The 16,881-nt window shown below is 51.7% G+C and overlaps 4 protein-coding genes across 4 annotated transcripts; 1 reads left to right on the forward strand and 3 right to left on the reverse strand.

Moving 5' to 3' along the window:
* Positions 1-259: 259 nt before the first annotated feature.
* Positions 260-2,341, reverse strand: BKA67DRAFT_503077 (uncharacterized protein; the record flags this gene model as incomplete). Its single annotated transcript, XM_046097096.1, has 2 exons — positions 260-2,002; positions 2,099-2,341. Coding segments are annotated over 2 exons (1,986 nt in total), but the record flags the coding sequence as incomplete, so codon positions are not given.
* A 738-nt stretch (positions 2,342-3,079) lies between these two features.
* BKA67DRAFT_520191 (glycosyl hydrolases family 18-domain-containing protein) lies at positions 3,080-8,547 on the forward strand (the record flags this gene model as incomplete). The annotated part of the gene is made up of 3 exons (XM_046098157.1): positions 3,080-3,195; positions 3,255-7,213; positions 7,337-8,547. The coding sequence occupies 3 exons, from the start codon at positions 3,080-3,082 to the stop codon at positions 8,545-8,547; spliced, it is 5,286 nt and encodes a 1,761-aa protein (XP_045955713.1).
* Positions 8,548-9,209: 662 nt separating this feature from the next.
* Positions 9,210-10,748, reverse strand: BKA67DRAFT_537314 (heterokaryon incompatibility protein-domain-containing protein; the record flags this gene model as incomplete). Its single annotated transcript, XM_046100298.1, has 2 exons — positions 9,210-9,984; positions 10,093-10,748. 2 exons carry the CDS (start codon positions 10,746-10,748, stop codon positions 9,210-9,212), a joined length of 1,431 nt encoding a protein of 476 aa, XP_045955714.1.
* A 4,152-nt stretch (positions 10,749-14,900) lies between these two features.
* BKA67DRAFT_660251 (carbon-nitrogen hydrolase) lies at positions 14,901-16,111 on the reverse strand (the record flags this gene model as incomplete). The annotated part of the gene is made up of 4 exons (XM_046107586.1): positions 14,901-15,267; positions 15,316-15,374; positions 15,427-15,756; positions 15,815-16,111. The coding sequence occupies 4 exons, from the start codon at positions 16,109-16,111 to the stop codon at positions 14,901-14,903; spliced, it is 1,053 nt and encodes a 350-aa protein (XP_045955715.1).
* Between the last annotated feature and the right edge of the window lie 770 nt (positions 16,112-16,881).

Genomic DNA, 16,881 nt, shown 5'->3' on the forward strand with positions numbered 1-16,881 from the left:
TGCTCACAGCCGGGTTCCAGGCCAAAAATTGGCTCAATGAAAGCCCCGCCTGACTCGCCATATCCGTACAGCTCACACCGTCAGTCACGACAGCCCACTTATTGCAGTTGTCTGGCTCCCCTGACATGGTAGGTGCAGGAGGCGTAGGTTTAGTCGTCCCCGAAGGCATCGTCGCCGTCGTCGTCGGCGTGGTAGATTCACCAGAAATACCGACACAATACGCCTCACCCAGCCAGTAATTAGTCAGACAATCGGAACTCACAGCCGGATTCCATGCCAGCCATTGCTCGAGGGAAATGCCCGCTTGAGCGGCCATGTCTGTGCACGTGAGACCGTCCGTGACGAGGGACCACTTGTTGCAGTCCGTGGGCGATCCCGTCATGGTTGGGCCGGGCGGTGTCGCCTCTGAGGTGGTGGAACCGGTGCTGACTGTGGTGGTGGTGGGCCCCGTGGTCGTTGTGCCGTCGCCCGAGACACCAATACAGTAGGCCTCGTCGAGCCAGTAGTTGGTCAGGCAGTCTGAAGAGACGGCCGGGTTCCAGGCCAGCCATTGATCGAGAGAGATGCCGGCTTGAGAGGCCATGTCTGTGCAGCTTAGACCGTCCGTGACAATGGCCCACTCGTTGCAATCTGCGGGTGAGCCTGACATGGTGGGTCCCGGTGGCGTCGGGGATGTGTTTGACGGGTCGTCGGTTGCGGTCGTTGTAGCTGTGGCGACTTCTTGATTTGCCTGTTCCAGGTACCACGAGCCGCAGTAGCGGACACCCTTGACAAATGCACATGCCGGATCTGATACGTTGCCGAGGCCAGAGTTCCATGAGGCAAACGTGTCAAGGTCGACGTCGTAGGTTACCGCGGCGAGTTCGCAATTGCTGGCGTAAGGGGAGCCGGCGAGGTCGTACTGGTAGTCGTCCCCGTTAAAGTAGTGCACGCAGTCGTCGCGTGTGCCTGTGGCCTCGGGGAGGGCCGTGTATATCCGTGTGTAAGGAGAGTTGGTGGCGTCGGGGCGATCGGTGTAGGGGATTCCTGTGAAGGGCGCCGAGGGATCAAGAGTTACAGAGGCGAAACCGGGGCGGCCTGTATAGGTGTTGATATCGCCCACTGCGGCGACGCAGTAAGACTCCAAGGCGAAGAGGTTTGTGCAGTTGGTATTAACGGCCGGATTGAGAAAGAGGAAGTCGGAGAGGGTAATGCCGAATTTGAGGGCAACCAGGTTGCAATAGTCACCGGTTTGAACAGAATACCATCTCCCGCAAGGTTTGTCGGCACCGCCGGAGCCGTCTGCTACATCAGTGGGCGTGGGAGCCGTAGTGGTGGGAGTTTGAGGGGGCAGCGAGGAGGTGTCGGTAGGGGCCACGAATTTGCGGCCGGGAGCGTCGACGCAGACTTCGGAGCCGTTCATCTTGGGAAGGTTTGCGCATCCATAGCTTATAGACGGATTCCAGGCCTTGAGCTGCGTCTCGGTAATGTTGGCCGCCGCCGCCATGATCTCACACGTCGTATTGGTTGGGACGGTGACAGTGGTGCATTGGTTAGTGATGCACAGAGAGGTGCCAGCGGCGGGGAAATTGGTGCAGAAAGCCTCCAGGTCGTTGTCGACCAGCAGCCAGTCGGTGCCGACGCCCTGGTTCTTGGATATGGTATAGCAGTCGTCCGAGGCTTGGATTGTGTAGGTTGACCCCTGGCACACCTTGGCCGTGGGAGCGGGCGCCGCCGTGAAATAGTTGATGGTCGTTGTTACGACCGAGCGTCCCACGATGCCGCAACTCGCCGTCATGCTCTCGTATAACGACTGACTGGCCACAATAGGCCCGTCAAAGTACGGCGACCCCTCACGCAGCCGCAACCGCTCGGCAAGGCACGCATCGCAATCGTCGGGCCGCACCTGGTCCGTGGTGTTGCTGATGTAGTTGAAAGGGCTGATGCCGGGATCTGAGAAGGCCGCAGCCAAGGCCGCGATAGGACCGCAGTAGCGCCCCGAATCGTCCTGCAGGCAAGCATTCTGGAAATAGTATTGCAGCGCGCCAGGAATGTAGACAGCCGCGGCCTCGACCTCAAGGTCCGCCGAGATGGTCTGATTGCCGCACCCGGACTGTACAGATGACCGCCATGTTTCAATGGCGGATGAGCAATCGGTGGTACAAATGCGCGACAGTGATGCGGGCGGGTAGAAGACGTCAGGACGAAGGTCCCTCACCAGCGGGTCGCAGGCTGTGACGTCCACGGTCAGCGCAGTGGTGCATTCTGAGGTGAGTGTCGAGGGAAGACTGTCCGCGTAGAGCAGCACCGTAGCAGATGCTGTTGATGCTACTATAAGCAGGTCAACGAGGAAGGTCTGCATCATGAAGGTTTGGATCGCTCGATGGCGGCGTGCTTTGGAACTTCGAAAGTCAGCTGGAACAACTGCTATCAGGAAGAGAGGGGCCTCTTCATGTGGTGGTTGAAGGCGGCATCACAAGAGTCTTCTTTCTTGAACAAGTTGTGGAGCATCATTTAGCCCCCAACGCCGCTACATGGAACATCAGATCATCGCCGGTTACATTGCAGCGTATTGTGGGCCGTTAAGTCGGCGGCACAGTTAGCTTTTCGGATAATTGACCAGATCAGGCCTTATGATCGATCCAATAGTCTAATCCAAATAGACTAAGCGAGGTAATCCATAGTAACCTTGAATGTAACTCTAATTCCTCGCGCCGCCAATCAATCTGCGGTATTAATACAACGCCAAGTGCAAGGGGCAAATTAGGATCCTTCGTGCATTATCGGGTGAGGTACCTGCGGGTTCCTGCAGAGCGAAATTGCTTTCCTACATAATATTGCACCTTTAAATAGTATATGCAATTTTCATGTTCATACATTTCTAAGCTCGCTTGCCTGATCGAGCGTATGTTGTGGAGCTATGGAGGACTGCCTCCGAGTCATGGAGTAGAAGCCTCGGTGCGGCACAGCAGCAGTGATTCCGGTGAACGTGACGTCGACGGCTCCCCTCCCTTTTTTATATACAAGATGAGGCGGCAGCTTGCTTTCCTGCAGATCGTAGGCAGGTACAGCATTAGAAGCAGGCATAATCGTCACAGCCATGCGGTACTCTATTGACCTCGCTCTTCTTTGGTGGCAGAGGCTCGTCATGGGATTGCCTGGTGCAGATCGTGCTGCAGTTACTGATGTGCCGACATCGTGTCGGAATCCCGTTTTGTAAGTGCCATACGCTCCATCCTGAGAGATGTACCTGGTCTAACTCCCGATCACTGTAGACCCCTTGACTACTCAGCCAAGGTCAGGCGCGAATATGAGCTGCCGCTGTGTCGGGATGGCGACTACAGTCACCCCGCTCTCGGCGCTGTGCACACGTCGTCTTTGCTGGGCGGCCGAGCCACGGTCGACGACTATACGTGCGGGCCGGATCGACCTTGCGCCAACTCAGCCTGCTGCCCAAAGGCCTCGCTGCAGTGCAACTACGGCGAGGAGGCGTGCGGCACGTCGGGCATCTCGCCCAACGACGTGTGTTGGTCCAACTGTGACGCCAAGGCTGAGTGCGGTAAAAACGCCAAAGTGCCCGGCCAGAAATGCCCATTGAACGTATGCTGCGGCAAATGGGGCTTCTGCGGCATGACGGACGATTACTGCGACGCCGAGGATCATGGCGCTACCGGCGGCTGCCAGTCCAATTGCAACCAGCCCGCTCCCAAACACAAGGCCGACTCGCAGGACCGCGTCATCGGCTACTATGAGGCCTGGCGAGCCGACAGCGCGTGCCAGGGCATGGGGCTCAAAGATATCCCCGTCAGCTCCCTGACCCACCTGTACTTTTCGTTTGCGTCCATTACCCTGGACACGTATAGTATCGCACCCATGGATGGCATCCCCGGGTCCCTACTCTCCGATTTCACGAATCTCAAGAAGAAGAATCCCGCCCTGAAGACAGTCATCGCCATTGGTGGATGGACCTTCAACGACCCGGGACCAACCCAGAAGGTGTTTAGCGATATGGTGGGCTCAGCGCGGACTCGCGAGACCTTCATTGACAATCTATTCAGCTTCCTGCGCGAGTACGCCTTCGACGGTGTCGACTTTGACTGGGAGTACCCAGGCGCTGATGACCGGGGCGGTATCGACACCGACGGTGCCAACTTTGTCACTTTCCTCAAGGAGCTCGACGACGCCAACAAGAAGCAGCCCGTCAAGTACGTCGTTTCCTTCACAGTACCCACCTCATACTGGTACCTGCGCCACTTTGACCTCAAGGCCGTAGACCACGTGGATTTCGTAAATGTCATGTCCTACGACCTGCACGGCGTCTGGGACGGCAAGAACCCAATTGGCCAGCACATTTACGGGCACACCAACCTCACCGAGATGACGCAGGCTTTTGACCTCTTCTGGCGCAACGACGTCCCCGCCAACAAGCTCAATATGGGCCTCGGATTCTATGGCCGCGCCTTTCAGCTGCAGGATCCTTCGTGCAGCAAACCAGGGTGCAATTTCAAGGGCGGCGCCACCAAAGGCGGCTGCAGCGGCGAGTCGGGCATCTTAAGCTACCGCGAGATCATGGCCGTTATTGATGCCAAAAAGATCAAGCCCATACATGACAAGACAGCCGGCGTAAAATACATCACGTGGAACAGCGACCAGTGGGTATCGTACGACGATGCCGACACCTTCACCCAGAAGAAGGATCTGGCCAAGGATTTAGGGCTGGGCGGCTTCCTCATCTGGGCCATCGATCAGGATGATGAGCATCTGTCGGCACTGCAGGCCGTCATTTCGCCTAAGAAGCTAGGCGACTTGGGCGCGGCCGCCGACGAGGGCGACTGGCAATCTTCCGATAAGCACTGCTACATCACGTCTTGTGATGGGAACTGCGACGCTGGCGACGTTAAAATCACCGATCAACCCTGCGGTGACGACGATATGCGTAGCAAGCTCTGCTGCCCGCTATCTGGGGCTCCGGACCCTAAAGAGTGCACCTGGCGCGGCGGCGAGACCTCCAACTGGTGCAATGGCCACTGCCATGACGATGAGGTCATGATGGAGATGAACAAGTGGGGCGACGGCGATGGGTGCTGGGACGGCAACAAGGCCTACTGCTGCAAGAGCCCGCTCGCCGAGGAGAACAGCTGCTACTGGGGAGGTGTCGGCGCCGCCTGCAACGGCGATGACTTGCCACTCACCTTCTCAGGCACCGTGCTGACCATCTTGGAAGATGTGGCCAAGGTCATCCTCCGCGTCGTAGGGCGCGCGTACCCTCTCGCCGCTCTGACAGGAGAAGTGCTCCTCGAGGTGCTCGACGCCCTCGACCTCGATACAGACAAGTATTACTGCTGCCCCAAGGAAGATATCCCGAAATGGAAGAACTGCGACTGGTACGGCGAACCCGGTAGCTGCTTCGATGGCCACTGCCCGGACATGACAAACGCCCAGTTGACCGACAGCTATTTCGGCGGTGGCGAGACGTGCGGCGCTCAGTTATCTCGCGTGCGCACCTTTTGCTGCGAGCCTGCCGACGACCCCTTGTTTCTGCCTGTGCCCTTGGGGAATCTCTTCGAGCACCCCCCGGCAGGCGATAGTGTCGACACCGACTTCACCCTCGAAACGGACAATGACTCGGACTCACAGCACGACCCCAACGACGCGGCCTTCCAATTCGTCGTGCTCGCCTCGCCTGAGGAGTTGCAGGTCTCTCTTGACAAGCGCGACGGCTCCCACTGGGACATCTTCTCCGGCTGTGACTCCGCCATCGGCGAAGAAGGCCCTCATACGGTGCAGATGGTATGCACAGATCTCTCCGAGGACAGCAACTGCCACAAGATCGGTCTCGGCCATGGCGTCCCTGGCACCATTTTGCAGATGCCTGCCGGGTGTGGCCCCGGAAAATACGCTATCGCAAAAGACATGGCCCCCGTCTTTGACCAGAAAAAGATCCTTCTTCCCCGCCACCTCAAGCACCTCTCCGACCGCACGCCTATTGTCTATGATTTGACATTCGATTATGACTTCAGGCGCGTGCCCCGAGACCTTGGCGACACCCAGATGCGCATCGACTTCAGCAACCAGGACGACTACTGGGACACGGTCGTCTCGGCGTCTGCAACCAGCAAGAAGAAAATCAAACGCTCCATCGCCGACACTGGGGGTAACCACGTCCGCTGGCTGGAGGAAGAATTTCGCGACGACTACCATTTCGGGGCCCTCTCGCGCCGTGACCTTGAGGAGCGCTGGTTTGGCTCAGACGTCCTCGCCTGGCTTGCCCGGATCGTCCGCCCGGAAATCAAACGCGAGTTCACTTACAACTATGAAGATACTCTAACCGCGAAGTTGATTGACGAGACCTGGCAATGCAACCGTGATGGCGTCGACTACGAGGGCCATCTCCTCGCCCAGGCCCTCCTGAAAGTAAATATCCATACCAGTTTCGGGTTTACCTTGATCGTTACAAAGCTGGCCTTGCCTCTCGACCTTTCCCAAAGCTATCTGACCTTCTACAACAAGGGCGAGATCACCGGCGTTCTGACCCTCGAAGCCGTCGCCAAATTTTCGTATCATAAAGGGGACGTCATCGTGAACATCCCTTTCCCAGGCGCCTCCTTCGCCATACCGGGAATCGCAGTGATCGGCCCACAGCTGACGGTAGAGGGCAGCATCGACGCGTCGCTCACCCTGGCGGGCAAGGTAGAAACGCGCCTCGAGTTCGCTAACTGGGAGGTCCGCCAAGTCGTTCCCGACAATGGCGACAGCAACTACACGCCCAAGGAAATCGGTGACGGCGACCCGGATCTCAAGCGCAATGGCGACGACAAAGACCTGGACCAGCCAAGCTTCTACGCCGGCGTCCAGGCTCTCGGCGACGTGACGGCCAAAATCTCGGCGGCAGCGGAGTTTGGCGTGCGCTTCGATAAACGCTGGAATGTTGACCCGGCCGCCGCGGCCGTAGTAGGCGAGGCCAGCGTGATGATCAAGATGGGCGCCGGTATTTCCACCAAGGACACTTGTCCCTTTACATGGGGACTCGACGTTGGCGCGCGCCTGTTCGCGCGCGCCAAGGCACCTGCCATCTTCAAATGGCCAGGGATCGAGGTGCCCATCACGCCCGCTTATAACAAGCCCATCTTCGAGGGCGGCACATGTCCCGGACTAGGACCCCTCCCGACCAAGCGTGATCTGGATTACCTCACTATCGGCAGCAACATCACCAGTAGCCATAGCCATACACATGGTAGCCGTAGCCATAGCCATGGTAGCCATACCCATACTCACGGTAGCCGTGGCCATGCCAATGGTAGCCATGGCCTGGTCAAACGAGCGGCCGTCTGGGGTCCAGTACTCAGCGTACCGGTAGGCAGCTATTTCTGCCCGCCCGAATCCGATGACAGCGCTGGACCGGGCACGGTCTGCTCTAAGATCGGATACGCCTGGGACTCCGACGACGGCGACGGTAACGCAATCGTTGGGAGACGGGCTATCTCTCTCAGAAATGAACTCGAAAAGCGGGCCACCAAAAGCACCACCATTTGCGGTAAAACAGTCACCTTCCAATACCCGTCAGACACCGAAGCCAAAGGCTGGAACAACCCAACCTACGGCTTCCGCACCACTGACTGTGACGACTACGAGTTCGGCGCCCCCCTAGACGCCGACACCGCCAACTCCAAGTACGAAGCCGAGCATGTTCTCGAGTTCCAGCTCATCAAACAATTCTTCGACGAACTCGACCAGAACATCGGGCCCTTCCCCAACCCCAACCCTGGCGTCGCCAACCCCAAGCCAATCAATTTCTGCGCGCTCGTCACTGCGCTCTGGAACATCCAGCCTGTCGCAATTCCGAATCTCGATACTGCTGCTGGGGATGGTTCCCCCCTCACTCCCTATAATCACATCGGCGGCCAGTTCCCCACCAAGACGTGGAAAAAGGAGGAGTACGTCCGCCTCGACACCACCATCAACGCCCCGCCCAAGTCAAGCGCTTGGGCCGGTTTGACCACTAAATTTAACCAAATCCAAATCATCGATTTCAAGAAATGGATCGGTGGTGACCCCAACGACCCTACTAGCACCGTCAACCAGGACGACCCCAACTACTCGGGCTTGATCACTGAGATCGGTGGCGCCGAGAAGATGATGAAGTCCATGCGTGCCATCCTTGGCTCGCGCTTCTACCATAACGATCCCCTCGTCCTATCCATCCTGCGGGACCAAAAGGCGCGAGTGGGCGAGGTGTTGCGACGGCTCGACACGGAGATCCTGCCAGCCAATCCCAAGCAAGCAGGCTGGACGCCCTGGGCGCCGTTGGGGCTGAAGGAGCGCTGGGACACTTTTATGACGGGCAAGATGCTGCTGGCGGTGACCAAGTCGAACAAGGTGCTGAACGATATATTGCCGCGGATGCAGACGCAGTGGGCGGACCAGGCTGCGAGGGACGCGGCCGCGCCTGACGATAACGATTCGCAGAGCGAGGCTGAGGCGAAGGCGAGGAAACAGAGGCTGATTGATAGTATTGACGCGCTAGCGGACATTTTAAAGGTGGCGCCGGCGTGGCAGTTGGCATTTTAGCAGAATCGTTTTTTTGTTACGATAAGGCAAAGGGTCCTCGCTAAAGAGCGGAGCAATATATTCTAAATGATTATTAATATATATAATATCTTTCGTTACGAAAATCTTTTATTTAATGCTTGACTGTGATGTCTTCATAGAGCTTCCGGGCTGCCCTTTCCTGGTCGAATTGAACGGCCTCTGATGTATACTGAACACAGCAAGCTATCGGTTAGGGGTAAAGCTGCCCCCACCTTCATGACCAAAGCCGTTTTCGTCAGGAACCATACATAAGCGATTCGACCCCAGGGGGCAGGTGCTTCCTCAAAGCCCCCAGAATCACCTGTGGTGTTTGTACTCAGCGGGAATATTGGCAATTACCGTTTGTTTAGCCTGAAATGATAGTACATCAGTTGAAATAAATATTTGTTATTATGGATTGTGTTGATAATCAGAGTGCGCTGGAAGGATTTCGGTGTCCGACTTTGCCAGAATGCACACATTCCACGAAGTTATCCTGCTGCTAGTACCAAGCGTTAAGTAAGTGGTGTGTCCCTTGTGACATTATAGCACGAAGCTTTTGGGCATCTCGATTATGTTTTCTTTTTGGTGGTTTGGTTTGCCAAAGGACCCCTAAACTTTAACACGTAAGACACAAGCCATTATCTTGTCTTACAAACCCCTCACGTATCCGGACTCCTTTCCATGGGCGACTCTAGCTGAAGTGTCAGGACACCTTCGTCCGATTCCAATGAGGCGTCAAACGAGATGAAGAGATAGAAGCCGCTCTCTGGGACTGCAAATGCCATGACCGAAGCATCGCAAGATGGACAACATCTCGTGTAAGCTGTAGGAAGGAGCTCGGTTCGTAACTGGACATTGTCTCGTATGGGACATTCTGGATCGTATTTGACAGCACTAGTCGAATTCTCCTCGCTGATGGGATGGAGACATCGCCACGGCGAAAGCTCTTCCGTTTCAATACAAGGCTCCTCGGTCTTTTCCAAATTTCCTCCCGATTCCAACGATACAAGTCCACATGCCACGACCGCCGCCTGCTGCACAGGAGGAATAGACGAGGGCTGTTTGCCCGTTGTAGTAAATTCAAAAAGGAGTGCCATCAGACATTCTGCGAAATGCAAACAATAACATTTGATTGCATCGACGACACGAATAGCTATGTCTGCAAATCCCGCATGTCTGGCAGAAACAACGGAACTTATCGCGTACTCTTCCAAAGCAGATCTAATTCCAGAGCGCCTTTGTTTGACTTGGTCTTCTCTATCTAGAAAAAGATCGTTGAAAATTTCTAAACTTAACGTGTAGCCAATGCCAAATGGGAGGTTCCCTTCGAAGATTGTGTCAAAAAACACATCCAGTGACGTTTTGCTGTAGTTGACCTCGATATAGTCTGCAGGATGACTTCCATCACCATGGCGTTCTACCAGGCCCAAAAGACTGTAAACTTTGTCAACGACTAGACTGCTTTCAAAACGCCCAAATTTCATCACCAGGCGCCACAATGTTTGCTCGGAGTCAGGATGCCGTAAGTCGTTAATGACCTACCACATTGGAAACCAGAAATATTTGTCTAATTGACGACCACCAAAGCAAGGCCGAAGTATATGATCAAGATCCTCCAATTTTATCATATCGTGCCCATTCCATATAATAGGCTCTTTAGCTGATGCAAATTCTGGTAAAACCCAAACTCGCTTCCAATAAGGCAGTCCCATAAAATGCTGAACCGCCTCTAAAACCTCACAAATACGCTGGAGTGTTTCTGTTCGTATTTCAGCTATGCCTGGGATCATAGTATTTGTCCCGGATACCATTTCCCGCTTTGGAAGATTCCGAATGATTTCAAGCACACGTGTCCCCTTCTCATCCCACCCAAGCCATACGATGACTGTTTCTGCAGCTGAGTAAATTCCGCGCATGTTTGGTATTTGATGGGCTATCTCGGCCTTGTTTTTCTGGTTCAAACATAGCAGATCCGTCCAGAAAAGCCAATCACACAGCTTCTTCTCAAAGACGACATTGAGTAATTGCCACAAACTCTCGTGCAATCCGCATGGAAATGTTTCGCCGCCTTCATCACCCAGATAGATCGTTCTCGTATGTGTTGGATCCCCCCAGCAGTATGACAGCGCGTGATAAATTGTATTCGTCTTGTCAGAATACTCTTCATCAGAGGGGTGCAGCGGTTTCGAAGTAGACATTTGTTCTTGAATCAAACTTTACATTCCCGTAAACAATCTCGCAAGCGATGCAGTCATTTACCAGAACTGGAAGTATCCTGATTAATCGAAGTGTTGATGTGTCACTCAAATTCTGGTAGACATAGGTGCCGGCCATATTGACAAGGGAGCGTAGCTGATAGACGAGAAGACCAGGAAAATTGGAACAGAGATTGATGTCAGATTTTGTCAAGAAGGCGCAGCAGGAATACATCAGGCAGCCAGATGTCAAGCTTGCGCCCAACTGCATAGTCGCGGAGAGCCCTGTTTTATGGTTACACAAGAACGTCCATGGATGCTGAACGGGGCTATTACCGGTGTGTGCACCTCCGTTCCCGCATAAACTGGATTCGGTCAGGTAGAGACTCGAGACGCCTTTTATGAGGAGAGGTGATTTATTTAGTATGTCAGCTCTCTTGACTACAAATTGTGCCTCCCAACTAACTCCTGGGTGCGTAGGTACTCCGGCATTAACTATTTTAGGAGCCATGCCAGCATTTTGTGGCCTACAACCATTCCTCGAACATGCGGCTGACCGTGTTCACTATCACCAAACAAACGCCGCTCTCCCAGTCTAGAATAACAGGAAGCTAAGTATATAGCGACCCTTAAGGGCTGGACCAACTTAGTAGTGGCGCTATCATGGTTGTTAGAGGTCTTCGAGCCAGAAACCAGACTATAAGAGTCCCTAGGCTGCCCAAACCTATGGAGGATGCTCCTCCTCGATGGCCATAGTACTCATGTTACACCCGGGTTCATGCTAAGGACATTCAAGAAGAGGATTGCCTTAATATACTTACTAGCAAACACAAGCGAAACGCTCTAACCACTTAACAAGACGGTCTTCTTTTCATTAAAGTCCTATTATTATAGGCTAATAAGCCTATACCGTGGTATCCAGGCTATTTAGCCTCGTTAATAAGCAACGAATGCTTAAAGCTTATAATAAAGCTTATACCCTGGCTTTTACGAAACAAATTATCGAAAGCGGCTAGGCCAAAACGGGTATTTACCCCTTAAATAAATTAATGGTGTTAGGTAACCCTAAGTTCTTCCCACCTTTACTCAACACTTAACTTACAACACCACAAAACGAGTAAGATCTCGCTAAAATTGGTCTGTTTACTCCTTATAATAGTAAGGACCTTCGACTTCAAATTAGGGACGTTACCATTAATCATTCGCAAACTTCTAGGGAGTTGCTTAGGAAATGTGCTAAGTCGCTTGACATAGCGCTCGTAGAACTAGTAACAACACGTCAAGCAAACCTCGATTTGCAAGCTGAACTAGATAATCACAAGCCTGATAAACGTTAAACAATTAGAAAAGACCCGAATAAGGTCTTTGCTAGTGTTGCAGAGATCAGACCAGCGCAGGACAAGCTGAAAAGGACGATGCCTGAGCTATAACGCAATGAACAAGTCCCTATTAACTCATTCCTCGAAATACAACCTTATACGCGAAAGCGGACACGTAAATAACCTAGAGATAGTTTATTTGAATTGATTCTATGGTGTTATGGCTGGCAGTTGTTATATCTATCTATCAGTGTGTTTGAGGAAACGTCGGTAAATCGGCGTGCAAAAGGGGGTGCGTGCGAAAGTGGGTGGGCACGGTTAGTTTATGTCGCAATGGAGAGGATATGTGGCCAACAACGTCGCCTTTATGTCGGTTGGCCAAGAGAATATGCTCGAAAACCTGGAGCAGTCATGTTAGCCGTCAGATTGCGTTGGGCTCGAGTTTGGGCCATGATGGATGTTGAGAGTGGAAGCACACGAAAGAATGATGACACAATGGGAACAAGAAGATTCTGTTATACAGTCAGTCACCAAGGGCAGTGTTGCAGAAGTTTCACGCAAACAGTATCAAGATCAACCCCTTATTTTCATTCCACTGCTCTCTTCCTCGAGCACAAACGATCCAATTGTGGCTTCCATCTCGAAATACACTCTAAGTGCTTTTTCCCGATCATGGACTGGAACCACGCTCTCGTAAATTCATTCATGCTCCAAATAGTATATCATGAGTTAGAACTGTAAGAGATGGACGGATGCGAGCATATACTTCTATGGCTAGGAATGGTTTGTTCTCAGCCATCGTGGTACTTTAGTTACTCGTAAGTTTACTTCTGGTTGAGGACGAAATTGGCTTCTACTCACATGGACGGGAATTACCTAGTGCTTAATCAAACAGTCATTACTTAGCTGACATAACTTTGCCATGTGTCTTACACTAAAACATATTATGACAGTTTCTACAGTTGGTATAGAAGACTGTTGTAGTGAAGGTCTGGTGTGATACACTGAAAGGAAGAGCCTAACTCTAATCGAGCATAGGATAGTGAATACGGTGCTTTCATGAGCGTGGGGTCGCAAGTGTAAAGCTCTAAGCGTTAAATGATAGTATAGGTACCGTCAAGTAGTATATAGAAGTATGAGTCTACAAAAGAGAATATCGGTGTACAGAAAGTGGGCATATACCCACTGGCTCAGTCACGCTTCCCAAGTTCGGTGATCCACGAGCTCGTCCCCTTAGTGTACGGAGTGCTCCCCGTACACGGTGGCCATCTATAGTCATCCATATTGCCACACATGTTTAATTCACGATTCGTTGTTTCTTCTACACAAAGAAGACCCTATGATCAATTCTGTTTATTTTGGGATTCTATCCAATTCCGACACTTATTCTACCAGCACTACGAATACTTTTCAAACATTGCCTGACCGGGTGACGGCTCATTATACTCAAACAATGTCAAATCCACGAAGCTCAATCTTTGTCTGGGCATGTTCCCCTATTCTTACTTAGACACAACAACTATTTAAGATTGCTCATGCTACTATATTCATCTATATCTCTAGACATATTAACACGTCTTTAAGTCTAAAGCAACGTCATCGACATATCGAAAAACTTCTTTTACAGTAATTATGCCGTTCTTCTCACAGGCGCTACAAGAAGTCTTGGAGGGTGCGTTCTCTTTAAACTCACTACCTTACTGCGAGTTCACAGAGTCTTCGTCCTTGTGCGTGGTGGAGCAGATAATGCAACGTCAAATGGAGCAGAAACATGCGGCAGCACGCGGATGCAATGTTAGCCAGTGGTAACATGATGCAATGCAACTTCGACCTCGATGATACATCATTCGAGAGATTGGTAGTAGAAGTCACGGTGGTCATCCATGCTACAGCCAATATCAACCTGAAATCAAGTTTTCGTTAAGCTATGCTAGAGAACGTTCTACAATCCCTAGAGCTTGCACGTATGGCAGAGTAATTCGTCAATCTTTTAGCTTTGTTCAGATCTTAAGTGGCTATGCCTGTTTATGTCTCCCGAACGGGCTTGTACAAGAGTAATTGTTTCCGATCGTAGACCTAGGCAAGGTTTTGCAGGATATCTTCAAAGGCTCGAACGATAACTGGTCCGGCTACTTATGGCCTTATGCGCGTGCCAAACACCTTACGGAGGTTTTACTTAGCTCTAAGTTCCCGAAGCTTCCGCTGCTTATCGTCCGTCTTACTAGCATCGGACCAGCCATCGATCAGCCATTTCGAATATACGGGCCATCCAGATCCATACCTCTTGACACCTTCTTCTCAGGCTTACTTTCTCTCACCGGCGAGACGGTTGTAATGCCCACGGCGAATAGACCATCCCTTGGAGGCAATGTCGTCGATGAGATCCCCGTCGACCTTGTGGCCAATATCTTGCTCCAACATACATTTCTGGGAACACACGGTGTTTTCTATGCTTGTAGCCGAGACTATATTCCAAGTAATGATATGGAAAGAGGAAAGCCATCTAAACATGGCCGTTTCGACTGCATTATCTTCAAAACTTGTCTAGTGCCAATTTCGCTTGTACGATTTATCTGGTACTGCTGCAACCACAATAACTGTAACATGATTTCGATAGTTTCTAATTACGACTGGGCTTGGTGCGCTCCGAAGAAGATATAGAGTATATCTCATCCGGACGAATTCTACAATGAAATTAGCAGCGTCCCTGCATTAGCTATGCTCAGTTATTTCCTCGCTTAATAAGATCGTTGGTAAACTATAAGTGTTTAAATTTATACGGCGAAAAGTATAATCCCTATATATTAAACTGGTAATGCTATTATATTAATTCCTTTTATACAGTGATAGATTCGAGCGGTATGACTTTCTTTTCAAAGTACGCGCTTGCTACTTTTGGGATGTAAGATGGAAATTCAGCGACTATTTGTTGTAAAGCCGCCCAACTTTGTTCCCCGTCGGTATCGTATGTTGCGCTCGAAAATGTGGTAGTATTAATCGTTGCAGTAATGTAATTGATTTCGGGGGAATCGGTTGCGTTAATCAAGCTCATAGTTCCGCCACCATTGCTGAAGATGGCTGCTGTGCCGATAGATGGCATGATCACATATGCACCACTGCTTACCGCGTAGGCGCGAGCTGCTGCAGCGCCTACTTCGGCAGATTCCCAAGCCTGCGGGTCGACACCAAAATCCGGTGCATAACTAGAATATGTCAGGACTAGATATTATATTATCACTCGTCAAACTTACGGGAATGCCGCAACATGTATGTTTTCGAGTTGAGCCTGCATGACGAAGGTCATAGTGGGCTAATCAGGTCAGTATTTGATCACGTTATCACCAGGCTCACGAGAGACCTACGTGGAAATGCTCCCAGCACTCGAGCATGCCTATACGACCATGAGGGGTCGGGGTGACGACCAAGCCAGATATGTCTCCGTCCGACCATATATAGCGTTCAGTGCCAGAGGGTCGTAGCTTGCGACGATGATGCAAAATTGATCCATCGGGGCCAATCAACACTTGTCCCATAAAGATCTTGTCGTCTGCGAGCTCCGAGAACCCAAATGTACCATAGATCCCCTGGTCCTGAAACGCCTTGACTAGTTTCTGAAAACGCGCATCGTCGACAGAAAAAGACTGGCTCACGTATTGTGCGATCTGGCTAGGGTTGTAACCGGTATTGATGGCCTGATGATGTTTGGTTAGGCGCCATTTAATCCATGCGTACTGGGCTAGAGGAACTCACGACAGGGTATCCGGGGAAGTAGAGCTCAGGGAATGCCAAAAATGCAACACCATCAGCCTTAGCCTGTTGAATAGTTTCGACAGCTTGATCAATTGTCGCGTTCAGATCCAAATCAACCCAAGTCTTGTTCAGACCAATCGGGAGGGCAAAGTTGACCGGAGGTTGTCGCACGGCACCGACTTTGAAAGATTCTGGATCGATCGCGGCATATGCTCCGGAGAGACCGCATCCTGTGCTGCCGCAAACTGCCAGTACATGCAGCACGATAATGACTTGTGCTTTCGCAAGAATTTTCATTTTCAAACTCAGATAAGGATGCTTTACGATGGCAATTGGCTGTGGAAGAATCTCAGGTGAGCTGCTGGACAGCACAATATATATTGTAGTTTTTATCCACCATTGCGAGCATCTAGGTCTTTTCTCAGAAGTTGCGACCACTCCACAAAAGATAAGGGAAATTGGCCAGAATGAATCCCGAGCTCGAAAACTATCTGGCACCAACGTGAGTCAAACTTGGCGTGGATAAGAAGTTGGACGGGTCAGCCTGTCTGGAGATGCGATCTGTTCACCTAAGTAAATTGTTGGACTATCGAAGCCACGCTTGGGCTAGATGACCTGGGTGCCTCTTCGTCACGATGATAAGGCGACGAAGGCACTAACGTAGCTTCAAAGATACCATCATATCGAATTCAGCGTTGGCCCGCGCTGCCACTCCACAGCTTTAAGCTCGAGGTAGTTGTTCGGCATTTGGTTCATGCAGAGCCCGGTCGGGGATTTATGGCCGAAACCTCAGCATAGGCTTGCTGCAAATCCCGGTTTAGGCCGATGACCGGATACCTCTGCGCGATTACTTTGTATCACGCAGGCTTAGTAAAAGACCTGACACTTCTAACATACAGCCGGGGTATTCTACGCTACAATACACCGTCCTGATCTAGCGCCAAGGATACTCGAAAAATCCCAAGCGACTTCCAAGAAGACAGTTGTGTCGTGAAGCTATTATTTCAGCCTGTAACTCGCTACCTCGATGGCAGAGTCGCTAAAGAAGTTGCTCGCGAAGGTAAATC

This window comes from Truncatella angustata, assembly GCF_020726525.1.
Source record: "Truncatella angustata strain MPI-SDFR-AT-0073 chromosome Unknown BKA67scaffold_6, whole genome shotgun sequence".
In the NCBI taxonomy this organism is placed as follows: Eukaryota; Fungi; Ascomycota; class Sordariomycetes; order Amphisphaeriales; family Sporocadaceae; genus Truncatella; species Truncatella angustata.